General features: G+C 42.4%; 2 protein-coding genes across 17 annotated transcripts in view; both read left to right on the plus strand.

Moving 5' to 3' along the window:
* The window catches only part of CADPS2 (calcium dependent secretion activator 2), a 368776-nt gene that overhangs the window by 115025 nt on the left and 226458 nt on the right, over positions 1–27293 (plus strand). For all 16 annotated transcript variants that reach the window (XM_083463298.1, XM_083463307.1, XM_083463306.1 and 13 more), the window contains exon 3: positions 14765–15097. In XM_083463298.1, coding sequence (XP_083319424.1) covers positions 14765–15097 — 333 coding nt within the window. The remainder of the gene's footprint in view (positions 1–14764; positions 15098–27293) is intronic.
* RNF148 (ring finger protein 148) lies at positions 6746–8076 on the plus strand. Its single transcript, XM_083462467.1, has one exon. The coding sequence runs from the start codon at positions 6955–6957 to the stop codon at positions 7945–7947; it is 993 nt and encodes a 330-aa protein (XP_083318593.1). The 5' UTR covers positions 6746–6954; the 3' UTR covers positions 7948–8076.

Genomic DNA, 27293 nt, shown 5'->3' on the forward strand with positions numbered 1-27293 from the left:
GGTCATAAATCCTGTGGGGAGGCTATATGCCTAACACTGCTTCTCCACCTCAGCCCTCCCTGTCCCCTGCCACACTTTGTAACGTGGCAATGGGCATTTGACAGGGCAGGCACCAGCAAAAACATCCTTCCTTGTTCTTCCATCCCTCACTCAAGTTGATGGAATTACAAGAGGAGGAACGTTCGGATAGGACGACCATTCAAGTGCCGATCCATAATGCAGATCTGTTATTTTGTCAATGGCTTGCTTGTTTTCTTGTTTCTTAACAAAAACAATTGGTGGTATGGACTATGGCAATGCACTCTACATGGGGCTACCTTTGAAGGTGACCTGGAAACTACAACAAATCCAGAAGACGGCAGCTAGACTGGTGATTGGGAGTGGCCACCAAGAACATATAACACCGGTCCTGAAAGACCTACATTGGCTCCTAGTATGTTTCCAAGCACAATTTGAAGTGTTGGTGCTGACCTTTAAAGCCCTAAACGGCTTCGGCCCAGTATACCTGAAGGAGCATCTCCACCCCCATTGTTCTGCCCGGATACTGAGATCCAGCTCTGAGGCCTTCTGGTGGTTCCCTCACTGTGAGAAGTGAGGTTACAGGGAACCAGGCAGAGGGCCTTCTTGGTAGTGGCGCCCGCCCTGTAAAACACCCTCCCATCAGATGTCAAAGAAATAAACAACTATCTGACTTTTAGAAGACATCTGAAGGCAGCCCTGTTTAGGGAAGTTCTTAATGTTTGATTGCTTTTTTGTTGTTGTTATTAATATTCTCTTGGGAGCCGCCCAGAGTAGCTGGGGAAACCCAGCCAGATGGGTGGGGTGTAAATAATAAATATTCATTCATTCATTCATTCCTTTTTCCATGTGTGATTTTCAGGATTGTGTTTTACCTAGTATCTCATGGTATATTTTGCTTTCAATGGTGCCTGCGTAGGAGGTACCAGATACTTTACAATGTTTATTCCTAGATGGTACAGAGATCCACCAGAGGCCTTTAGCAATTTCCCATTCTTTAGCTCACCCCACAGCCTTGATTCCCACTTGGAATATCCCAGTTTGTGGACCTGAATGTACACAAGTCAGGGTTTATGAAGGCAGAAAGAGACAAAAGGACCAAATAATTGGCTGCAGCTTAGATGTGGAAATCCTGGTTCCTTGAAAGCAGAATTCCTTATTTGAAGTGAAATGGGGAGCTCTAGTTTAATGTTGGTTAATTTGCTGGGATCATGAGGGAAAGACACAGAGTACAGGACCGTGATGTTCATTCTCGGCTTCATAAACCACACTTTGAATGGCAGAATTTACATCAGAACTGAGCCTGTAAGTTTTCAGGAAATTTTATACTGCCAGGAAACATCATGGAAGAACTATAAAAAGATTATTATTTCTCTAGTTACCTTCTCACCGTGGTTACAATAGACTCAAAGCTCTGTTTTTAGCTCCCTGTGAATCACACCAGAGTTGTTGACTGTCGGCTGTGTACACACCATACAATTAAAGCACATGACTTCTGCAAAGAATCTTGGGAGATGTAGTTAAGGGTGCTGGGAATTATAGCGCTGTGAGGGGTAAACTTAGTTTTCAGAATTCTTTGGGAGATGCATTGTGCTTTCATACTGGCTGAATGTGAGCTTTCATGCAAGTCCTTCCACTGTGCTTGAAAAGTTGCTTGAAACTGTAACTGTTGTTATAAGAAGAATACAATCACTCCTCTTTTTTCTTTATCAGTCCCATTTAAAAATTAACGAGACTTCAAGATTATTCCTAGGCTGTTGGAAAATTGGAAGAGAGAGCTTTGGCTCTGTTTTGCAATAATCACGGCATAGGCTCTTTCTCTAAATCAGGGGTCAGCAAACCTTTTCAGCAGGGGCTGGTCCGCTGTCCCTCAGACCTTGTGGAGGGCCAGACTATATTTTGAAAGGGGAAAAAATGAATGCATTCCTATGCCCCACAAATAACCCAGAGATGCATTTTAAATAAAAGCATACATTCTACTCATGTAAAAACACACTGATTCCCGGACCGTTCGCAGGCCGGATTTAGAAGGTGATTGGGCCAGATCTGGCCCCTGGCCCTTAGTTTGCCTACCCATGCTCTAAATTGTCAAAGTAGTAGAAACCACCACCTCCCCCAATATTTTAAAGGGGCAGATATAAACAAAAGTGGCATAGCTGGTGGTATTGATGCTCAGGTCAAGAATATCAAAGGAAAAGAGAGAGAGAATAGGATTTGCCATCTTGCCATTATGTAGTCTGTATAAAAAAGTACACAGCATAAAATGAAATGGTTGGTGGTTTCAATGATCCCATACATGGGCCATCAACTTGATTTTGTGGACACAGTGCAAACCAAACATCTGTATTCGCTAGAAAAAAAGGATACCTGATCTTTCTAATTCCCTCACCAGTAAAGGAATATCCCCCCAAAACACCAGCAGACGTCTCAAGGGAGGAGGCCTGCCCCACCCCAAATGAAAACATCTCTGTAGGGAGCTCTACCTATTTCATACTTCAAGAATTTGGACTGGAGGTGTGTATTATTTTTCCCTGTGGACCTGAAGTTTCTTTGTTCTTCTCTCCCCTGCTCTCTTCCCCCTCCTCCCTTTAAAATATGAGTAAGCTAAGGAAGGAGTGGTCATTTGAGGCAGTTCTGATGTCACAATGGCTACAGCTCTCTTCCTGATGACAGACCTGCATGTTGTGATCTATGGTGGTGGTTCTGTGTCTTAGTGGTATGGAGTTAAGGGGAGTGGGGGCTGAAATTCTACGTATACATGTTTGTGAGGTTTAGAGTCTGCGGCGCCTTTCTAGTCAATGGGATTTTTGATCTTTCTACAAATATGGAAAGACATCTTTGTTCATCATGTTGCCTTGGCTGTTTGACCATGTGAGTCATCGCTTGGATTTTTATTTTTGCCGCTTGCAAAAGAAAAATGAAACTTCCCAACAATGGTGGAATAAATGTTTCCTCTTTCTGGAAGATGGCTTTCAGCCTCTCCCTAATATTTGGTGTGCCTCGCTCTCAAGCTGCAAGTTGCTCTGTTGGCTATATTAATCTAACCCTTGACAGTGAGAAGTGGGCCATATCAGTAGCACAAAATCCAGCTTCCTTTGAGGAGGACCTCCCTTCAAAGAAGATGGTAGGGCTGTTGGTGAAGTTAAAGATGCCCACAGAAGCTAAAGGTGCCTACATCATGGGAGCTAAGTTCAGTACACCACCGGACACTGAGTCCTGGATAGCCTTCGTTGCAAGAGGAGGTGATGCTTCTGAAAGGAGAAGGAAGGCACCTGTAGGAGAAGGTGCCACAGGTGTTGTTATTTATGACCATTCGCATCCAGACAGAGAGATTCTCATTTTGACTTGCGACGATGCCTGCGATATTGCCACCATCATGATCAGCAGCCTGAAAGGAAACCCAATTTTGCAGTTGATTAAGGATGGTATCCAGGTCACTGCTGTAATCGAAGTGGGAGCTATGCAGTGCTTCTACAAGATCTACCTGTGTTTATTCTTCCTCCTTTTGGCATTTGTTGCCTGCGCAGCATTGTGCTGCACTCCGGGGCAGACTGGGGCAAGACAAGAAGAGAGGAGTGTCAGGGCAGCAAAGGCAGAACTCCGCAAAGCTGTAGATTTGCTTGAGCTGCGCAAGTTGAAAAGGAACGAAACGGATCTCGCAGGAGAGACCTGTGTGGTGTGCTTGGAGACATACAAGCCGAGAGAGGTAGTGCGTATTTTAACCTGCCGGCACGTCTTCCACAAAAGGTGCATTGATCGCTGGTTGCTAAAGCGTGGCATTTGCCCTATTTGCAACCATGCTGTTATCCAAAGGAACTGAGAGGGATGAAATCACTTGTATCTCGTGAGGCTTCCAGCACTGCTTTAACTTTCAGAAAGCATGTATAAAAGTATTCTCCTCACTAAACAGGTGAAGAACTGATATTTATTGGGGGAAATGATTTGCCTTTGAGGCTACTGGTAGCTGGGACCGTTAATTAAAATCTTAAGTGTATGTTCAGCAGCTCACAGATTCAAAATTATTTTATTTCACAGAAGAATATATTCAGCAATCGGCTTCTGAGATGGCTGTGCTCATATGTGAGAACAACAGTCTTGAGTGAAGCCTCCTAGTTCAGGGAGTATTTCATATATCCTTGCAAAGTATTTCATTTTTTCCAGAGACTCTGTTCAATTAAATCCATAAGCACAAGATCAATCATCGCACACTGGTTCAGGTTGCTTGTTGAAAGCATTTTTGCTTTACTCCTACCAAGGAGGACAAAACTAAAGAGGGGGACTGCCATTTCTCTGTTGAGATACATATGCATCTACTTTTTAATTTCTGAAAAATAATGTTAGGCAAAAATGTGTTTGGGAGGAAAGCTCCATGGTTAATCCCAGATAACTGGCTTTAGCCCAACAGTGCATGAGCCTTTGCCTCATCTTTCCTAGAGTGTGTTGGCAGGGAGTGAAGAGGAGGAATCAAAAACATATGGCTCCTCCTCTTCACTTTTTGTTGTGCTGGAGTCTCTATCCATATGTTCAACTTACAATGCCAGTGGAGGATTCTAAACCGAAGCATCACCTCCATACGAGAAGCATATTTAACATTATTTCTCTTTTTAACTATATTTGATAACCCTAGTAGCAGCAGTCAGTCAAATACATATTATGGTCAACCAGCCACAAAGAAATATCATGTAAAAAAATACATCATCGCAGCTTTTGAGGAAGAAAAATAACAAGGGGGTCTATTAAACCAGTTACGGAATAGGTGACAAAATATCTGAACATCTCTTTGAGATGCTATGATGGTTACCTCTTTTAACCATCCCTGCAGCACTAACAGACATTCAGATATTTTGCCACCTATTTAGTAATGATTTTATTGGACCCCTCAAATAAGATACTCAGAAGGGCCTCTAAGGAAATTAGTATTATTATTATTAATAATAATAATTTCCCACTTTTTCCTCCAGACACAGACTCAAGGCAGCTCACGGATAAATCAGAAACTGCTAAAAACATGGACAAAGCCATCATTGAAAGCAACTGAACACTAATAGAATTAAAATAATATATGTGATATCTATTTTAAAAATACAGATAATTAGAATAAAAGCCCTACAGCACCAGCCCTTTCTTTAAAAAACAACAGTCAGTTCCCCCAAAGCCTATTGGAACAAGCAGGTCTTTACCTGCTGGCGGAAGAACAACAAGGAGGGAGGGAGCCAGTCTTAACTTCTCTGAGAAGGGTGTTCCAAAGTCTGGGAGCAGCTACCAAGAAGGTCCTCTTCCACCAAGCAGGACAGGGAGGGTGGCGAGACTGAGAGATGGGCCTCCCATGAAGATCTCAAAGCCCAGGCAGGTTTGTATGAGGGAATACAGTCATTCAGATAGCTTGGACCCAAGCTATATAGGGCTTTATAGGTCATAACCCGCACTTTGAATTGTGCCCAGAAACAGACTGGCAGCCAGAGGAATCGTCGTAACAAGGGAGTTATTATGCTCCTTATAACCAGCCACAGTCACAGTCTACCTGGAATTCATAAAAATAGATAGAACAACACCTCCAGCCCAATACCTGCAGAAATCTTGGGCAGTACATTAACAGCAAAAGTATAACTACCCCAGTCCATCAAAAGGCAGTGGGGCAGGGGAGCTAAGATTTTATTTGGTGCCAGAAAAAAATGACAGCAAAGGTGCCAGGCGGACCTCACTGGAAAGCGTTCCACAGATGGAGAGAACTATGACTGAAAGGGTCCCTTTATTCTCTGAGCCTCAGGGAAAGGCCTTGGATGAAGATCTAAGGGTCTGAGTAGGTTCATATAAGGAGAGATATGCCAGAAGATACTGGGGTCCTGAGCCATTAAGACCTTCATACGTCAAAACCTTGAGAGTGAAAACTGGCGGCATTTTCACACCTTGTCAGTTAGTACGTTAATCTAACGACAGAGCTGGGGGGTCATTTTTTTGCAGCGCTCTAACAGAGAGAGTCAGAACCTGACAGTGGAATATTGCATAGACTAAAGTGCACCAGCGAAAAACAGTTGTGTGTGTTGCTATCTGCTCACCTAAGCTGTAACGATACAGCATCACATACCTTCAGACTTCTATTAGATGCCAAACCCTCCAGTAAAAGTTACCCAGAAGGTTGTGAACATTGATTTACACACTATGCAATACTTTAGTTGTACATCCGCATTCTGTGTGGTGGGGGAGGGGATAATAAAAGTATAAGGTAAAAGGTAAAGGAGCCCTAGATGGTTACGTTCAGTCAAAGGCGACTATGGGGTTGTGGCGCTCATCTCTCTTTCAGGCTGAGGGAGTCAGCGTTTGTCCACAGACAGCTTTCCGGGTCATGTAGCCAGCATGACTAAACCGCTTCTGGCGCAATGGAACACCGTGACAGAAACCAGACCACACGGAAATGCTGTTTACCTTCCCACCACAGTGGTGCCTATTTATCTACTTGCACTGGTGTGCTTTCAAACTGCTAGGTTGGCAGGAGCTAGGACAGAGCAACAGGAGCTCATCCCATTGTGGGCATCTGAACCGCCGACATGATCGGCAAGCCCAAGAGGCTCAGTGGTTTAGACTACAGTGCCACCCACACCCAAAAGGGTATTTGGATGCTGAGCCAGTAAGATTTTATATAGACCACGTCCTAAGTCAGTGCTAATTGGCAGAGTTGTCCACGATGTCATAATTTCATTATGTAACAATGAGCTACTTCACTGGAGGAAAAGCCACCCTGATTTTTGCTTGATGCCACCTGCCATAAAGCTTTGCCAAGTATCTAAGCCTGGACAGCCTGCTGAGGTTGCTTCTCTGCAATTTTGGGGGGGATAGGTTTTTAATATCTCTCTGCTAGCAGCGACTCAGCTTTGGCATGCTGGCGACTTTTGTCCGGTCCTGCATTACTGATTCAGCAGCTATTTTGCAGGTGCTAAGATGAGCATGCCTGGGACTGCCATTGGAAGAGGAAGGGCAACATCTCTTTGTTACCTGCACCTTGGCCTCCTCCTCGCCCTCTGTATGCACAGCTCAGGAGCTGACGCCTTTTGGGTTGCCAATCTTAACATATCGTTCCTAGTAGCAAATCGGACTTTGTGGGAGATTTTGGAAAACGGGGTGTTTGCGAGAGCCTCTCCTTTGAAGAAGGTGTCTGGGGTTGTGGTGCCTCCAGAGGGTCTACATCAAAATGCCTGTAGCTCTTTAACACATTTTAAGAAGCCAGCGAACGGGGACAGTTGGCTAGCTCTCATCATGAGGGGACGGTGTTCATTTGCAAAGCAAATCATGGTGGCCGCAGAAAAGGGAGCTGCCGGTGTGATCATCTATAATTATCCAGGTACAGGCAATGCTATCTTTCCCATGCATAACTTTGGGGCGGAAGATATTGTCTCAGTTATGATCAGCAACCTGAAAGGCACAGATCTTTTGCATTTGGCTCAGAATGGCATCCAAGTGAGGGTAACCATTGATGTCGGAAAGCACCATTACCCATGGATAACCCATTACATGGGTACCATTTTTGTTTTTGCCTCCCTTGCTGTGGCATATTGCACCTGCTACTCTGCCGCAAGGCTGCGGAGATCAAGGAACCCGGTCCAGAGATGGCCGCAGGAACTTGATATCGGTAAGGCTATGAATGATCTTGAGCTTCGCACATTGAAGAAGGACGACAAGGAAGTTGGGTCGAGTGGAGAGAGCTGTGCGGTGTGTTTGGAAATGTACAAGCCGAAAGACATAACCCGTGTCTTGCATTGCAGACATCTTTTCCACAAAGCCTGTGTTGATCCTTGGCTTATGAATCACCAGACATGTCCTGTGTGTAAATGGGACATGCTCCGAATGGTGGGAAGCATTGCAACGGAAGCGGAGTCATTGGGTAGGCAAAGGCCAAATGAAGTTTCTCCCATGATCAGTTCTTCTAAGCAATAGGACTGTCGTGAGTTCATGAAGGAATGCAACAAACGCTCATTCTGGAGACAAGCAACTTTTTCCATGCTTAATTGTCTCATTCCTAAAAATCAAGCGTAAGCATATGTGAAATAAAAAGCTTTGCTTCTATCTCTCTGCAGTTTTTAATGTCTGTTGGTTCAACAAGAATAGAAATTGCTTTAGGTTCATGAGTTTCTCCCGGGTTGTATGCATTGAATTCATTTTGGGTTGTGTTTTTTCCATATATTTTTTTAAAAAAGCAAAATCGAAACATGTTTTCAAAATTGTAAACTGAATCTCTTTGAGTTTTACAACATACAACTGCAGTAGCGCAAATAACTTTCTCCAAAGAGGACTCTTGTATGTAACTTATTAACAATTAAACCTCAAAGGTGATGCTTTTTCCTTTTTAACTCTTTTTGTATTACATGGTCCTAAATGTATGGTGGCAAAGAGCAATGGAAACTGTTGTTGCTGTTGTTTAGTCGTTTAGTCGTGTCCGACTCTTTGTGACCCCATGGACCAGAGCACGCCAGGCACTCCCGTCTTCCACTGCCTCCCGCAGTTTGGTTAAAGTCATGCTGGTAGCTTTGAGAACACTGTCCAACCATCTCATCATTTGTCATCCCCTTCTCCTTGTGCCCTCCATCTTTCCCAACATCAGGGTCTTTTCCAGGGAGTCTTCTCTTCTCCTGCGGTGGCCAAAGTATTGGAGCCTCAGCTTCATGATCTGTCCTTCCAGTGAGCACTCAGGGCTGATTTCCTTAAGAATTTTGATCTTCTTGCAGCCCATGCGACTCTCAAGAGTCTCCTCCAGCACCATAATTCAAAAGCATCAATTCTTCGGCGATCAACCTTCTTTATGGTCCAGTTCTCACTTCCATACATCACTACTGGGAAAACCATAGTTTTAACTATACAGGCCTTTGTTGGCAAGGTGATGTCTCTGCTTTTTAAGATGCTGTCTAGGTTTGTCATTGCTTTTCTCCCAAGAAGCAGGCGTCTTTTAATTTCGTGGCTGCTGTCACCATCTGCAGTGATCATGGAGCCCAAGAAAGTAAAATCTCTCACTGCCTCCATTTCTTCCCCTTCTATTTGCCAGGAGGTGATGGGACCAGTGGCCATGATCTTAGTTTTTTTGATGTTGAGCTTCAGACCATATTTTGCGCTCTCCTCTTTCACCCTCATTAAAAGGTTCTTTAATTCCTCCTCACTTTCTGCCATCAAGGTTGTGTCATCTGCATATCTGAGGTGGTTGATATTTCTTCCGGCGATCTTAATTCCGGCTTGGGATTCATCCAGCCCAGCCTTTCACATGATGAATTCTGCATATAAGTTAAATAAGCAGGGAGACAATATACAGCCTTGTCGTACTCCTTTCCCAATTTTGAACCAATCAGTTGTTTCATATCCAGTTTTAACTGTAGCTTCCTGTCCCACATAGAGATTTCTCAGGAGACAGATGAGGTGATCAGGCACTCCCATTTCTTTAAGAACTTGCCATAGTTTGCTGTGGTCGACGGACAAATTTAGTGTCTCTGATCTGTCTCACTTTCACACATGCTTTTCCATAATTCCGTTTCATCTTTTTCCATATTAATCTGAAGATTGGATATATATATATATATATATATATATATATATATATATATATATACACACACACACCCTCAAATATACTTAACTCCATATTAGTTATATGATAAAATATTTTTGAATCTCCTATTATGAAAACTCTCAAGGTTGTTTATAATAACATCCATTAAAATACAATAACATCAATAAAACCCAGTAGCAGTGTCAGTCAATATAACATGTAGCTAAAAAAAAATTACCAGTAACCTAGTGTCAATAACCAGCAAAGGGTCTTAGTAATGAGTACTTTTTCCACCATGCGTCAAAATGGCCTCTTCATCAGCACATGCCTTATTTCTGGGCAGAGACTATTCTATCTAAATCATTGCACCACAACAGAAAATGTCATTTTTCTGGTTACTGCAAGATGTGCTTCTGCCCTCTGCAACACAACTAGGAGGAACTTCAGTAGATGCCCTTAGTGAATAAATAGTGTGTGTGTACATCACTCAAAATGACCAGAGTCCTATCTCCAGGCTGTACAAGGCATTGCAGTCATATAGTTTGTTACATTTCTATCCCAGATATCTTTCATGGTGGTAGTCTCTCTTGGGACACTGACTGAGCCCAGAGCCTCATAGATTTATCAAGCTGGCTCATTCCATTGTTATGCTCTTCAGACCATGGCCTGACACCTATAATCTTACCCTGCTAGGAGTTGAATAATATCAGCCATCCCAGTGTCCTTGGTTTAATAAACAGCTAGCAGGTCACACACTATACCTGGGTTCCTCTATGGATGGTGTTAAGTTTCGCCATGGAGAAATACCCTTAATTCAGTGTTTTATGTCGTACTGAAATTTTTATTAAACATTTAAATCTTGACAATTTTACTGATATTTTTTTTCTCTTAGTGATTTTAACTTAGTGATTGTATAATGTTTTCCTGTTCTGAGCTGCCTTGCCTGCACTTGACTCGGAAAGGTGGCATAAAAATCGTTCTTAAAGAAGAAAAATTATTTAAATAAATAAATTGGAGGGAAACGTAGCCGCCTGTTTTTTAAAAGACCCTCACTCGATTTGTAGCTAGAAACCAAGCCTTGCGATCATGACCAATTTAACCTGGGCACAAGATATTGGACATAATATACAATCTGAGGACTGGGGAAAACTGTGGAAAGCAAAAATTACAGATTGTTCTCTCTTGAAAGAAAACTATATGAAAATAATGTATAGATAAATTAAGAAATAAATGAGGAAATCCCGGTTAAAAAGAAAAAAAAAGAAAATAATGTATAGATGGTATATCACACTAGTACAAATAGAAAAAATGTACAAAACTGGGTCAAACATATGCTGGAAATATAAGGAAAAAGAAGGTACTTGTTATCATATGTGGTGGGAATGTAGAGAAATTAAAAATTTTTGAGAAATGATATATAATGAATTGAAAAAAATTTTTAAAATGACATTTGTAAAAAAAACAACCCAGAAGTATTTTTGTTAGGGATTGTAGGACAAGACCTGCCAAGAAAAAAAATATATTTATGTATGCCACAACAGCGGCAAGAGTCTTGATTGCACAAGGATGGAAGAAGGAGGAAATCCCAATGAAGGAACAATGGAAGAAAAATTGATGAACTATGCAGAGCTGGCTAAATTGACATACAAATTACGGGACAGGACAGCTGTGACATTAAGGAAGAATGGGAAGTTTTTTCAAATTATCTAAAAAGACAACAAAATGAACTGGACTCCTCGGCAGGTTTTGAATAAACATCCACAAATTTATTAGGGGAACATATGACAGACAAAATAAATATATGTACAATTTTATAATATGCAGAGAGTGATATGTGCAAAGAAATCAGAGAGGGGAGCTGAGGGAAGTCTTTGGTGGGAGGGGGAGGGAGGGATGGGGGAAGGGGAAAAATAATGTAATTGATTAAATTGATTGATAACTTGTCATGTTGAAATTGTTCAATAATTTTTTTAAAAAAAATAAAATAGAAACCAAGCCTTGCAACAGACAGAGATGCCAACTTTGACCCTTAATCAACAGCAGCAATGTACTAATAAGAGGCCTCAAGAGTGCAATTCATGTCAACTAATACGATTTAACTAATAATGTGTATTAAGTGCCCTCTGACATTATATATCAGAGAAACCTTAAGGCAAGGGTTGATAGGACATATATTAAATATAAAGGCCCAAAAACCTTTAGGAAGCCTATTGGTAAGCATTTTAAGCTTCTTGGAAACAAATTCAGACTTCAGGGTAGCTGTTCTATAGATGATCAGTTCTGGGGACGAATGGAATATATGATAGCAGAACGAGAACTTGTACTAGAATTTGATTGTAGCAATCTGGCTTTGAAGAGTGACTATGGGTTTTAGGCACATTACAGAGACGCAGATTGCCCTTATTATCCTCCATTTTTGCATGCTGAGCTTAATACCACTCTTTTTTGGGGGAGGGGGTTAGATATCTTTGTAAATGAAAATGGGATATCCTCTCTCTATCTGCTGATAGCTGACTTATCCCACTCTGCTTCTATCCATTTCTGCAGCTAATGAAGGAGATTATTACCTACAGAAACTCATATACAGCACCTAATTTAAAGTGCTACTCTGCTCTTCTACTGAACAGATAGGCTTGTCTGCAGAAAATATTTTTGCAGTTCAGTTTTGGGGGATAAAAGTAGCTCTGGGGGAGCTCGGCAGGAAAAACTTCCCCAGCCAATATTGATGTGGAAAAGTTCTTCCCGTACCTCGCAACCTGCAAAGCCCTCTTAATTGCCATGCACTTTTTGCATGGTATTTTTCTTTCCTGTTTCTGCTTCTTTTTTCTTCCTGGATTACTCACCTGGGTGATCACATTATGAATTGGATTGGATCCCATTGTGAACAGGAGTGATACCGTGATACTGCTGCATAACCAGCTAGATTTGGCTCTGTGGGTTTAGTCAAAGGCAAACAGTAATTTGAAAACGAAAGCGTTGCTGTCTCCCTCTTCTGGAAGGAAGCCAACAATTTTTCCTCTGGCAGATGGTGTGATAAACTGCAGATTGTTGACATGTTAGAAAAAGTCACTTGTGACATCAGGGTGACCAAAGGACAAGAAAAAGGAAAAGCTTTTTAAGCAACTTGGCATGTTTTTATTTTATGTACCTCAGGGCCTGGAGCGTAAAGATGCTTGCCAGTCTCATACATCTCTCTTCAGCTGGCTTAATCCCTTTTCTTGCAATAAGGGACATATTAGGGTGGACTGTGGGGCGGTTTGGGGAGGGACTGCCAGTCTCCTTTGAATAGGAAAAAAAGTTAACTGCATTTTGTGTTATGTTGCTTTCTCTTCAACTGCTGATTGTGTAGTTACTTTATGGGAAAGGAATCATAATTCTGAAATTAAAAGACAATGAGAGCATTACTTTCTTAACTGGTCATCTGGCCAATACAGTGGTGCCCCGCAAGACGAATGCCTCGCAAGACGGAAAACTCGCTAGACGAAAGAGTTTTCCGTTTTGGAGGTGCTTCGCAAGACGAGTTTCCTATGGGCTTGCTTCGCAAGACGACAATGTCTTGTGAGTTCCTGCGGGGTTTTTTTCCTCCCCCCCTTTTTCTAAGCCGCTAAGCCGCTTATCAGCTGATCCGATCAGCAGATAAGCCGCTAAAAGCCGCTAATAGCGCTAATCCTTTAATCCGTCAATGGGCTTGCTTTGCAAGACGAAAAAACCGCTAGACGAAGAGAATCACAGAACAGATTCTTTTCGTCTTGCGAGGCACCACTGTATGGGGTCACTTGGTAAATGGACATCACAAATCTAGTCAAGTAGATTTTGGAGACATGAAGCTTTCGCAAAACCAATTGTAGTGCAAAGGAATAGGTGAAAATTGTTGCAGGTGTTGTATTATTAAAGGGATGTTGAGTCTTTGGCACTTCTTAAAGTATTCACAAGATACACTGCATAATATTAACACAACCCCCTTAAGCACCTGAATTACAGTGTTGGTATTTGGAGTGAAAATCTGGCTAGTTTTAAGTGTTAGGAATTGGGTGGAATTTTTAGCGAGATCTTAAAGCTGATCCTTCAAAGGTATATTGGAGCATTAGATGGAGGAGCTCACTGCAGCGTCCATTGAAATAAACACAATTTTGAAATGATCTGCGGACTGGGCTGAGCTATCTGGCAAATTCTGTAGAAAGGGAGCTTCGCGCAATCTTTGCAAAGTATTGTTTGACCTAACTCTTCTCACTTTGGCAAGCAGGGCTGTAGCAGGGAAGAAGAAGTACAGTGTCCATTGCATTTGCGAGATGCCTTTGGGCTAAATTTTCTTTTAGTGCTCCTGAATGTACTCTCCATGCCTCATGGGAGGGACATATACATGTGGAAGAGAACAGTTCATGTAACTGGAACTTGACTAGCTGTATTCCTTGCGACATTCCCTATAGCCAACTTTATTTTCCATATACAGTGGTGCCTCGCAAGATGAAATTAATTCGTTCCGCGAGTTTTTTCGTCTTGCGAAACACGGTGTCGGAAAAGTTTTGAAAAAGCTTCAAAAATCGCCAAAAACCTCAAAAAAGGCTACCACACCGCGTTCTATGAGTTGCTCCTCGAAGTCAAGTCGCAACTGTATTAACGGTGTTAAGAAAAAGGAAACAAACTTGCAAAAAACGCAAGACGTTTTCGTCTTGCGAAGCAAGCCCATAGGGAAATTTGTCTTGCGAAGCAGCTCAAAAACCGCAAAACCCTTTCGTCTAGCGAGTTTTTCGTCTTGCGGGGCATTTGTCTTTTGGGGCATCACTGTAAATGGCAGGTTTTAGCAATGGCTTCAGCTACTCAGGCTTTGGCCTTTGTAGTAGTTGGAACCATTATCCTGAAGCAAGGGTGACATGTTAGTGGTGACTTTTCTTGCTCTCTCACACTCATGCTTTTACTGGCTTGGGAGCCAGTGTGGTGTAGTGGTTAAGAGCGGTAGACTCGTAATCTGGTGAACCAGGTTTGCTTCCCCGCTCCTCCACATGCAGCTGCTGGGTGACCTTGGACCAGTCACACTTCTTTGACGTCTCTCAGCCCCACTCACCTCACAGAGTGTTTGTTGTGGGGGAGGAAGGGAAAGGAGAATGTTAGCTGCTTTGAGACTCCTTCATGTCGTGATAAAGTGGGATATCAAATCCAAACTCTTCTTACATGCTTGTTTTCCTAATTCCACTTTTTTCTTTCTTTTCTTAAAAAAAAAAGGTATTTCTCAGGAGTGATCGAGTTGCCAGGATGGTCCACAGTGGAGGATGCTCGGCAAACGACTTCAGAGATGTGTTTAAGAAGAACATAGAAAAGAGGGTTCGGAGTTTGCCTGAAATCGATGGATTAAGCAAAGAGACTGTGCTGAGTTCTTGGATAGCCAAATATGACGCCATTTGCAGGGGAGAGGAGGACTTGAGCAAAATGCCCAACAGGATGGCTTTAAGTGCCGTGTCAGAACTTATTCTGAGCAAAGAGCAGCTTTATGAAATGTTCCAGCAGATTCTGGGAATCAAGAAACTGGAGCATCAGTTGATCTACAATGCCTGCCAAGTAAGGAGCTCATCTCAGTTCTGTAGACCTTTCCTTCTTAGGTTGACCAGTTGACCATATGTAAACCGCCCTTCGCTTGTCTTGGGAAGAGGGGTTGGTTGTTGAACCATGCTGAGATGTGTAACTCTGTGAGGGGAATTACGGATCTTCTGCCAGCACCCGTATCAGGCTATAGTTCCCAGGGTTCTTTTGGGGAAGCCATGGCTGTGGTGCTGCTTTAAAGGTACAGGACATATGTGGCCTAAGCAGCAGACCAGGGTTATCTGTTCACAAGAGCATAAATGAGCTGTTAGTTGGTGAGGGTCAGTCCAAATTTTTAGCTGTGTCTGCATCTCTCTCCATCTACCCTTCCTATTTTTGTGCTTGTGTGTGTTTTTCAGCCATCCTCTCTGCCTGCATGTGTGCCACATATCAATGGCGGAGTTATTTTGGCCAAGTGTACTCAGGAATAGAAAAGTCATGTGCAGCATCTATCTGTAGCTGATTGTCATACATTTCTTTGCTTTTCTTTTCTTGCTTCAGAAATAATTTTCATATAGTTCCATTTTTCCTGTTTCAGAAATAATTGCTTCTCTCTTTCTGAGTAGTTGTTTTTCCATTGCGAGTATGAAAATGGCAACTAGGAGTCAAGTGCAGACAATTTGAGCAGACAATTTTAATAGTGATCTGTTTTCCTTTAAATGGTGATGATCTAAGTTCCTTGTGTAACACAACAGTAAGGAAAACATCAATAGAAATCCCCTTGATCTTATCTTGCTAATAGTAAATTGGAGAAGTCAGCCTATAATATGGGAAATACTTGTACTAAAAAGAGTGCCTTCCAGTCCGTTGTGTTTTCAATACATTTTTCTGGGTATACTTTTTTTTTTATATTTGCCTTCCACAACTTTCTCATGCGTTGCCTAGTCTAGCTTTTTATCTTCAATTTAAATTCTGATTCTTTGCATTATGACCATTTTCTGCACACTCTCACTGATGGAACGAAATTTGCCATCTTTGGGTATTTTAATGGCATCTACATATTGCCATGGAAACATTTCACGATGAAATTTCTGAAATCGTCTAGGATAAGTTGTATAATAGGGTTTGTTATGAAAGGGATTAGACTGTCTGGTCCAATTTCTGTTTGGTGGAGATTTAATTTTGACTTTCGGGGAGGTATTGGGGTGGGTGGGGAAACAGCCAGGGTCTGTAAATCTATAAATTTTGGCACAGTACATCATTTGTATGGAATAGTTTCTGCTGGGCATTTGGCAAATCTTGGAGGTCTCCAAATGGATTGTGTCTAATGATGTTTGTGGCCTGACTCCTAAGTGTGAAATTACCGGAACTCAGAATTAATTTTCATTGGCTTGCACCATTGGGCTCATGGATGTGAGGTTTTCCATCTTCTCCCCTTTGAGCTACTTGAAGCCCACTAGAAAGCCTTTCTGGAGAATTGGGGGCCCTTTGTGTAAAATATGGGATGGAATATAGGTTTACTGGGGTGGGGATGGAATATCCCAAAATGGACAGACCTCTGACACCTGTACCTCACAGAAGGAGGAGAGCAGGTATGGATATGTTTGGAAACCAGTGGTGTGTTACATGAAACATTGGGACGTGGGTGGTGCTGTGGTCTAAACCACTGAGTCTGTTGGGCTTGCTGATCAGAAGGTCAGCGGTTGGAATCCCCATGATGGGGTGAGCTCCCATTGCTCTGTCCCAGCTCCTGCCAACCTAGCAGTTTGAAAGCACGCCAGTGCAAGTAGATAAATAGGTACCACTGTGGCGGGAAGGTAAATGGCATTTCCCTGCACTCTGGTTTCCATCATGGTGCTCTGTTGTGCCGGAAGCAGTTTAGTCATGTTAGCCACATGATGCGGAAAGCTGTCTGTGGACAAATGCCAGCTCCCTCGGCCTGAAAACGAGATGAGCGCCGCAACCCCATAGTCTCCTTTGACTGGACTTAACCATCCAGGGGTCCTTTACTGATCAAAGAGAGATAAAGGAAGTAATTCTAAGTGGAAGTGGAAGTCTCAGAGCTATTTCTCTTATTGCCTGTCCACACAAGGATCAAACCTTTTGTCGGTTGAAGGAGTGATATTTGACATCTAATGCTGTGATTGATTCTTTTGGTTACTTGGTATTCTGCAAAGATCCAGTACTTGGGAAGAGTTCTCAAGGCAGTATTCTCTGTTTTGCAATATTTATATAACTCCCAATAGACAAACGTTCTCTGGGTGGTTTACAAGTAAACACACGCCATAAGAAACACACGAGTAAACACACCCATAAGGACATAAGATATACAAATAAAGCCTAACAGCATGCAGTCTAAAATAAAACAAAGCCGGCAACAGGATGCACCCAAGGTAGACCCGGCAAGGCAGTGTGTGGATCTGAACAAGTACTCAAAAATTGTTTACAACTGGAAAGACTTGGAAAATTGAAAATTGCAACACTGTAGGCTCCAGGGACGCATATCTGGTGAGGGCATTCCTCAAACAGAGAGCTCTCTAGTAGCTGCTGCTTCTGGTGAGGGAAACCTGAGAGGAGTGTCAGAAGGTGATCTCTGGGTGTGTGTAGGAGGACACGATTTGTCAGGCATCCCGTCCCATAAGCAGAATGCTTATTATCAGTATTCTAGCAGTGGCACACACTGTGGCTTTACAGAAAATTGTTTCAGATTGCAGTATGCTTTGGGATCATATTCGGAAGCTGAAGTGTTAGATTTGGAACTCAGGAGTCCAAATTTGAATGTTGGGCTTTGTGTCGCTTGAATATATTGCCCAATTTCCCTGGCTGGAATTTAAACTCGGCTTGGGGAGCAAATTGTTTGAAGTTGTTATTCCGCCCAGACATCTGAAATAAAAATAACAAGCCAATTTTCTATCTGTCCAATATTTCTAGAAAACACCTCTCCATTTTATGTATTTATTTATTTTTACTTCAGTACTGTGCCAGGATCTCAGGGTCCAGAATATACATGGGTCAGCTGGGTGTGGAAAGTTTGCCAGACAACTTTGTAGCCCCTGCTACAGGGTTATGGATTTGAGAATATTTTAAATGGGTAGAACACAGAGCCACCCATTTATAAAAAGAATGTAACCATGATCAGTTGGATTCACTCTGGTTTCAGGTTCAAGAAGCCACTGCTTAATGATAAAGAAAGGTAGGTGGTATTATTTTAAAATCCACCCTGCTCTGTTGGTATCTGAATTTGTTCCTAAGCTATCCTGGTTTTCCTGTGGAGCAACAAATAGATTTTCTCAAATTAACCATTTATTTAGTGTGAAGAAATGTTGAGGACCGTTGACCAACATCTCTCCTGAGAGGGAGAATAGCATAGAACAGGCATCCCCAAACTCGGTCCTCCAGATGTTTTGGGACTACAATTCCCATCACCCCTAGCTAACAGGACCAGTGGTCAAGGATGATGGGAATTGTAGTCCCAAAACATCTGGAGGACCGAGTTTGGGAGTGCCTGGCATAGAGATACAATTTGGTATTTTGGTTACAGTGTCAAACTAGGACATGGAGACTAGGGTTCAAATCTCCACTCAGCCACAAAAGTCATTTGGTGGCCTTGGGCCAGTCACTGTCTCTCAGCCTAACCTGCCTTGTGGGGGTTAGGGCTGGACGATATCTAGTTTTCACCATTGTGATATATCACCAGCTAAATGAAGACACCTCTTCTCACCTTTATGTGAGATAAGGCACATCAAGCTGGCCCCTGAAATCTAGTTTCTAATCAATTTGTGGTTTTTTTGTCTCGTTCAAATTTTTCATTTTCAAGGTTTCAAATTAATACAATCAAGAACAAAATGTGTTTTGTTCTGTTTTCTGTTTGAAGGAAAGGACTATCCCATTAGGGACCCCTGACCATTAGGCCCAGTCGTGACTGATTCTCGGGTTGCAGCGCTCATCTCGCTTTATTGGCCGAGGGAGCTGGCGTACAGCTTCCGGGCCATGTGGCCAGCATGGTTCTGGCAAACCAGAGCAGCACACAGAAACACCGTTTACCTTCCCGCTGGAGCGGTACCTATTTATCTGCTTGCACTTTGACATGCTTTCAAACTGCTAGGTTGGCAGGAGCAGGGACTGAGCAACGGGAGCTCACCCCGTCGCGGGGATTCGAACCGCCGACCTTCTGATCGGCAAGTCCTAGGCTCTGTGGCTTAACCCACAGTGCCACCTGCGTCCCAATCCCATTAGGGTACCAGTTCCTAAATTATTATCCGACTCAACATTCAGCAAAATTGATTATTTTATTTGCTACTGAATGCTGACCTTAGCGAGGGAAATGTGTGTTCTGCCTGGTATTTATTGTTGTTGCCATGCCAGTTATAATTTCATATGTTATCCATCGTAGTTGAATACTTTCCCAGATCCTTAATTTTAGATGACAAGTCTACAGATCAAGGCAAATTCTTAATGCATATGAAGCCAAATATTAAGTCCCAGTTCTAGCAGACCTCAGCATGAAACACAGCTAGGTCAACGCTTGTTAGCAAACCACAACACAGAGGCTTTGAAAGCTGTGATTTATTCTGACTGCCTGTGTTCAGTTTGTCCGTAATGACCTTCCACCTGGAATATCCACATATTCCTGTGCTGTACGGCTAGGAGTGTTCACTGCTTGTGGCGTTCCTACAGTTGTGCTGCTTGCTTAAACCAGAGGAAGAGGTTTAAGAAGTCTCAACGCCACAGCTACATGACGGATTTGCTTGATGTTGCCTTTGGCATGAGATGTCATGAGCATGTTTTCCTGATCAAAAGCACGGACTTGGGATCACAGAATGTGGTTTGACTAACCAATTGCTCCTGAAGGAGCCATGAATGGAGGATGTTCTTGTGAGCGGGGGGGGGGGGGGGTCAGACATGTGTCCTCTGTGGTTGTTACATGACAGTTTCTCCTACCTGGGCGATTATCTTTCCACAAGGGCCGACATTGATGCCGAAATCCAGCATCGCCTTAGCTTCGCGAGTGCGGCTTTCTTCCGATTGAAGTGAAGAGTTTTTGAGGACCGGGACATTCGCAGGAAAACCAAAATGCTTGTTTACAAAGCTATTGTACTACCAGCCTTACTGTATGCTTGTGAGACAGGGGCCACTTAAAACGCCATCTCCAACTCCTCGAAAGGTTCCATCAACGGTGTCTCAGAAAATTTTTACACATCACTTGGGAAGACAGGTGAACTAATGCCAGTGTACTGGAAGAAGCAAATATCACCAGTGTTGAAGCAATGATTCTTCAGCATCAACTTCGTTGGACTGGTCATGTTCTGCGGATGCCTGATTGCTCTTTCAAAGCAACTACTCTATTTCAAACTTCAAAATGGAAGGTGTAATGCTGCTGGTCAACAAAAGAGGTTTAAAGACTCTCTCAAGGCAAATCTTAAAAAATGTACAGTAGTATAAACACTGTGAAACACTGGCCTGCGAGCGCTCCAATTGTAGAACAGCCTTTACCAAAGGTGTCATGGGCTTTGAAGACCCTCAAACTCAGGACAAAAGGGAGAAATGCGCTAAGAGGAAGGCACATTTGGCAAACCCTCACCGTGATCTACTCCTGCCCAGAAAGCTATGTCCCCACTGTGGAAGGACGTGTGGATCCAGAATTGGCCTCCACAGTCACTTACGGACTCAGCGTTAAAACTGTGTTTATGGAAGACAATCTTACTTGGCTACTAGTGATCGCCAAAGAAGATGACAAGGAAATTACAGAAGCTGACAGGCATCTGGGGTCAGCACTGTGCAGACGTGATGTCCTTAATGCAGTTCACATTTACTTCACCAAAGTTGGAGCATATTATCTTGATTTGTGTAACTGAAGGAAAAGAGGCACTATAAATACATGCAGATTTAAGGGTGTGTGTGGGTTGTGTGTTTTTTTCCTTCTGAACCTAAGAAGCTTGCTGTGACAGAAGGTGGGAGAGGAAATGCTGCTGTGAGCTGTTCCCCACGTCCAAATTTTCTTGTTGATGCTGCTTTTCAGCATAGCAGGACTTGATGCCACAGTTTTAGAGTTATTACCACTGGGCCTTTGGCAATAACTTTCTCTGCTTACTACTATTCTGCCTGGTTTTGTTGTTGTTGTTGTTTTTAAGAGGAGGGTCAACATGGGAATGAAAAGTGCGTTCTTGTTCTAGGTATGAATTGATAATAATATATAGGGTTGCTATTTGCATGTTCAGACCCAGAGACCTCCCCCCTAAATAAATTCACACATGACTCAAATTTTAGTTTTGGTTTTTGGCAGAATTTAGGCCACAACGTTATTGATTATAGAATCATAGAATCATAGAGTTGGAAGAGACCACAAGGGCCATCGAGTCCAACCCCCTGCCAAGCAGGAAACACCATCAGAGCACTCCTGACATATGGTTGTCAAGCCTCTGCTTAAAGACCTCCAAAGAAGGGAGACTCCACCACACTCCTTGGCAGCAAATTCCACTGTCGAACAGCTCTTACTGTCAGGAAGTTCTTCCTAATGTTTAGGTGGAATCTTCTTTCTTGTAGTTTGGATCCATTGCTCCGTGTCCGCTTCTCTGGAGCAGCAGAAAACAACCCTTCTCCCTCCTCTATGTGACATCCTTTTATATATTTGAACATGGCTATCATATCACCCCTTAACCTCCTCTTCTCCAGGCTAAACATGCCCAGCTCCCTTAGCCGTTCCTCATAAGGCATCGTTTCCAGGCCTTTGACCATTTTGGTTGCCCTCCTCTGGACACGTTCCAGTTTGTCAGTGTCCTTCTTGAACTGTGGTGCCCAGAACTGGACACAGTACTCCAGGTGAGGTCTGACCAGAGCAGAATACAGTGGCACTATTACTTCCCTTGATCTAGATGCTATACTCCTATTGATGCAGCCCAGAATTGCATTGGCTTTTTTAGCTGCCGCGTCACACTGTTGGCTCATGTCAAGTTTGTGGTCAACCAAGACTCCTAGATCCTTTTCACATGTACTGCTCTCAAGCCAGGTGTCCCCCATCTTGTATTTGTGGACAGAAGGTGAGTGGTTTGACTAGCTCCCTGCACCCTTGCAGGGATTTTTACTTATTTATTTTACTGGGTTTCTTGCCCATCCTTCACCTCAAGGTCCCAGGATGGCTTACAACAAGAAAATACACAATTATAAAATAGTTGCAACCATAAAACAAGCTTAAAAACAATTAAAATGGCATTTTACATGTGAATATAAACAACCACAAGCATGACATGACAAACCTGTTTCCCCCCTAAAGTTCAGCTAAAGGCTTCTCCAAGGAAACAGAGAACAGGTTAATGACCATTTATTGTATTGATAGTTTTGCCATCTTATTTGGTGAACTGATGATAAATTTAATGTTAGGAACAAAATCAGATGAACTTAGGAAAGTAAAATTTAACTTGGATGAGCATAGTCAAAATAAAAAATTCCTTCCAGTAGCACCTTAAAGACCAACTAAGTTAGTTCTTGGTATGAGCTTTCGTGTGCATGCACACTTCTTCAGATACACTGAAATAGAAGTTGCCAGATCCTTCTATATAGTGAGAAGGTGGGGAGGGGTGTTACTCAGAAGGATGGTGGGAATGGGAGATAGGCAGATAGCTGGGAGAGCCTCTCCCAGCTATCTGCCTATCTCCCATTCCCACCATCCTTCTGAGTAACACCCCTCCCCACCTTCTCACTATATAGAAGGATCTGGCAACTTCTATTTCAGTGTATCTGAAGAAGTGTGCATGCACACGAAAGCTCATACCAAGAACTAACTTAGTTGGTCTTTAAGGTGCTACTGGAAGGAATTTTTTATTTTGACTATGGCAGACCAACACGGCTACCTATCTACTATTGGATGAGCATGTTACATTGGTCACACAAACACCTGCTTTCTAACTTGTGCCAAGTGAAAAGAAAAATGGATATGTTTTCACTTTAATCTCTTCTTTGAGATTCTTAGCACGCGCGCACACACACACACACACACACACACACACCCCTTGTGAATGCATGGGGTCTTGATTTGGAGGCACTTATTTGTGGGTGACTATCTATGAATTGTCACGTTACATTGGTCACATTAACATCAGTCATTTGCCAGAAAACCTTTTCCCCATAGTTTCCAATGATCAGCCCCATAAGTTTGACATTTGCCCATGAAACATTAGCATTTTAAGTATATTGCCACAGATGGGGAGGAAAGGATTCATATTTTTAAAGAAAACACTTTTTTCAAGTTACAGATAAATTTTTGATGCTTCAAAACTCTTACCTGTGGTCACGTATTTTGAAACACAATATAAAGAAAGCATTAAGGCTACCTGTATCATATTTGTTGATTATTTTTGCAGGGAAAATCAAGGCAATTAACAAACAAATAGTTTAATGTTAATTGAAGTTCAAATTATATCAGTTAAAACACAAGATATTAGGTGAGGATGCATACAAATGTTACATTGGTCATCAAGGAGCTACCCAAACATCTGTTACATTATGCTGATGATTTTTGTCACAGGCTTCCTCCAAACTGAAGTACACAATTGGAGAAACTAATTTGCTGGTGTCTTGGGATGATCATCCGTGTTCATTTTAAACAGAGATTATCCACCCTGTTTTCCATTATTATGGATTTTAGGAGATTAGGCTGGATTAGTTTCATTGCTATGGTTGGTTTAATTAAATCGACAAAGCTGTGTGTTCTGGCGGCGGCAAGAACAGAATAGACTAGGCTAAAATTATGTTTGTGACAATTTTTCTTAAGAAGATCTGTTCTCCTGTTTATACACTTCGTGTGATGAGGGAGGTCTGACAGAATAGTAAAATTCCTCCAGAGGTGAGATGCTGGGCTGAATCTCTCATAGTGTCAGCTTCCAGAGAGTTTCTCTCATTGCTACATACATAGCTATTATTATTATTATTATTATTATTATTATTATTATTATTATTATTATTATTATTTTATTTTATTTATTTATACCCCAACATAATATTAAAAACACGATAAAACATCAACATTAAAAACTTCCATAAGCAGGGCTGCCTTCAGATGTCTTCTAAAAGTCAGATAGTTGTTTATTTCTTTGACATCTGATGAGAGGGCGTTCCACAGGGTGGGTGCCACTACTGAGAAGGCCCTCTGCCTGGTTCCCTGTAACCTCACTTCTTGCCGTGAGGAAACCACCAGAAGGCTCTCGGCGCTGGATCTCAGTGTCCGGGCTGGACAATGGGTATGGAGACGCTCCTTCAGGTATACTGGGCTGAGGGCTTTCAAGGTCAGCACCAGCTCTTTGAATTGTGCTCGGAATTGTGCTGTTTTAGTCATGTTTTGAAGGCACTCAAATGAAAACATTATGTTGTGGTATTTTCTTTCTAGTGAAGTATTTCTTGATTATTATTTTACTAAGTAAAATAAACCCCACTTCCTCTGTGACGTTCCTGCCTGCCCCACCCCGAGGGAAGATCTGTCGCAGGGATTGTATTCTAGGTGCAGAGACTCCCTATGTAATTTAGAATTTATGATGGGGGAAAGCTTTCATTCAGTTCTCATTTAAAGGCAAAATTACCTAATCTGCACTCTCTGAAACAACACGCAAACTGGAACACCGCCTCCTTCAGAGTTTGCACTTCTCCAAATGTTTTCAGCGCATTTCACCAGCTCAAGTAATGTGTGCAGAAATACACGTGCTGGGGTAAAGCGTGCATTAAAATGCATATATTAATGAAAAGAACATAAAAGATGCATTAGATTGAGCCAAGCGGTCCTGCAGATATGTGTATCGTAGGCAGAATTATACACAAACGAGTATATTCAGAGTAACATGCATGAAAATGCTGATACATTTTCGTGAGCATTGTCAAAAAGTCACAAACTTGCAAGGAAATTTCAGCAACCGGAATTAAGATTGACCAGATGACAAATTAAGAGAACCAGAAATTGACCGACGTGCCCATCTCTCTTGAGAACCCTGGGTGATCAGGGCTGTATTTCAAATGATTCTCATCCTATGAGTAAGAACACCCAAGGTGTGCTCTTGAAATGGCAGAATCTATTGATATTTTCTTACATCACCAAAATCAAGGTCATCTATAAACTGGAAGGGAAAGTATATTTCCATGTCAAACCAGATTCTCATTAGAACAGGCACCCCCAACCTTCGGCCCTCCAGATGTTTTGGACTACAACTCCCACCATCCTTGACCACTGGTCCTGTTAGCTAGGGATCATGGGAGTTGTAGGCCAAAACATCTGGAGGGCCGCAGGTTGGGGATGCCTGCATTAGAAGATTCTGCCATATTTGTATTTCAACGATTTCCAGTAATTTTGGTTTCGTTGATGGATGACCTTTGCAGAGGGACAAGGGTGGATGTGACCTCGCTCCTGTTTCTTGATCTCTCTTCAGCATTTGATATCTTTGACCATGTTATCCTCCTGGAAATGGGATTTTGGGGCACTGTATTACAGTGGTTCCACTCATATCATCAGGACCGAGTCCAGAGAGTCGTATACTGAGAAAGGGGGATTGAAATCTTCAGTTACAACCGACCCTGTGTTGAAACCTCTTTTTTGGTTTTTAGTGCCTGAGCTATGTTTTCGATATCATTCATTTGGCCACATGAATTCAAAATCACCCTTTATGGCATAAAGTTTAAGCCCTGAGAACAAACAAAAGAAGCAGCTGGATAAATCTCTTGGCTCTGCCTTGTGTGCAATGCCTTTTTTAACCTTTATTTAAGCTGTATGAAAGTCAATATGAGTAAATCAACACAATGCCAGGTGTACCTTTTCAGGAAGATTTTCTGCGTGGTGATTAAAAGAGCTCAATGTATTGCTTTAAGGTAAGCCAGCAGCAATGTGTTGAATTCTAAGAGGTTGAGTCTTGGATCAGTTTGGGTTTACCATGTGGAAGATAATATACAGGAGAGACGTGTCACTATACATCCAATGCTAGTAGAAATGTAGGATTCCCATGCTCTTACACACAAAGTAGACAACCCACAGCTCTAGCCAGAAGTTGGTTATAAATATATTCCATTTTTTTCTAACTACAGTGGTACCTCTGGTTATGAACTTAATTCATTCCAGAGGTCCGTTCTTAACCTGAAACTGTTCTTAACCTGAGGTACCGCTTTAGCTAATGGGGCCAGCCACGCTGCCACTGTTCTCATCCTGAGGTAAAGTTCTTAACCCGAAGTACCACTTCCACGTTAATGAAATCTGTAACCCGAAGTGTTTGTAACCCGAGGTGTTTGTAACCCGAGGTACCACTGTACCCCAGGGCTTTCAAAAGTGCCATGTGGAAGTTGTGCAACAAGATTCTGAGATACCATTTGCATTACAGAAGATGTTCTTTGAGTGTGCCTGCCTCAGGTTTGTGAACTCACCTCCATTGGCATTCAGATTTCCAGATTCTGAAGAACACAAACAGCCAACAGAATTCTACCTGTAAATTATCTTTAGGGCAGGGGTGAGGAAACCTGTGGCCTTTCAGATGTTGCTGGACACCAACTCACCCCAACCCCAGCTAGCATGGCCACTGGGGTATGAACCGCCAATGTTCTGTGAACATTGTTCTGTGAACCGCCCTAAGACCTCTGGGTATAGCCCAGTATATAAATTCAGTAAATAATAATAATAAGACAATAGTGCAGGGTAGGGCTGGGGGATAACTGGTTTTCAACATCGCTATATATCACCAGCTTAATGTCGCAATATCTGGTTTTCAACTTTCAATATCTGGTTTTCACCAGCTAAACATCGTGCTATACAGTAGTACCTCTGGTTGCGCACAGGATCCGTTCCAGAGCTCTGGTCGGATTCCGAGGAATTCACAACCGGAGGTGCCTGTTCTGCACATGCGCACAGCGCGGTAGAGCACTTCTGCGCATGCGCGCAGGGACGAAACCCAGAAAAATATTTTGCCGCGTTAGCATCCTGAAGGATATACAACCAGAGGTGTCCAGAGGTACCACTGTACTAATACCACAATGTCTGAAGTAAGGATGGAGCTATGTAGAGGCATTGGCTGGCTTCACAGTCCTTTACCACATTGTGATTTTTGCATCACACACACACACACACACCATAATTCACAGTATATTGACAGGTCAAAAATTATGAAGCCAATATCATGATGTGGACTGCAGACCAGTTTTGGACAATATATTGATACATTGTCCAGCCCTAGTTCTGGGATTGTACTATGAATTGATGGCGAAAAGCAGAGACATC

Source organism: Podarcis liolepis (assembly GCF_965112155.1).
Source record: "Podarcis liolepis genome assembly, chromosome: 10".
Lineage (NCBI taxonomy): Eukaryota > Metazoa > Chordata > Lepidosauria > Squamata > Lacertidae > Podarcis > Podarcis liolepis.

Coding starts and splice junctions, on each gene's coding strand:
- RNF148 (XM_083462467.1), top strand. CDS start 6,955: ATGAGCATGCCTGGGACTGCCATTGGAAGAGGAAGGGCAACATCTCTT.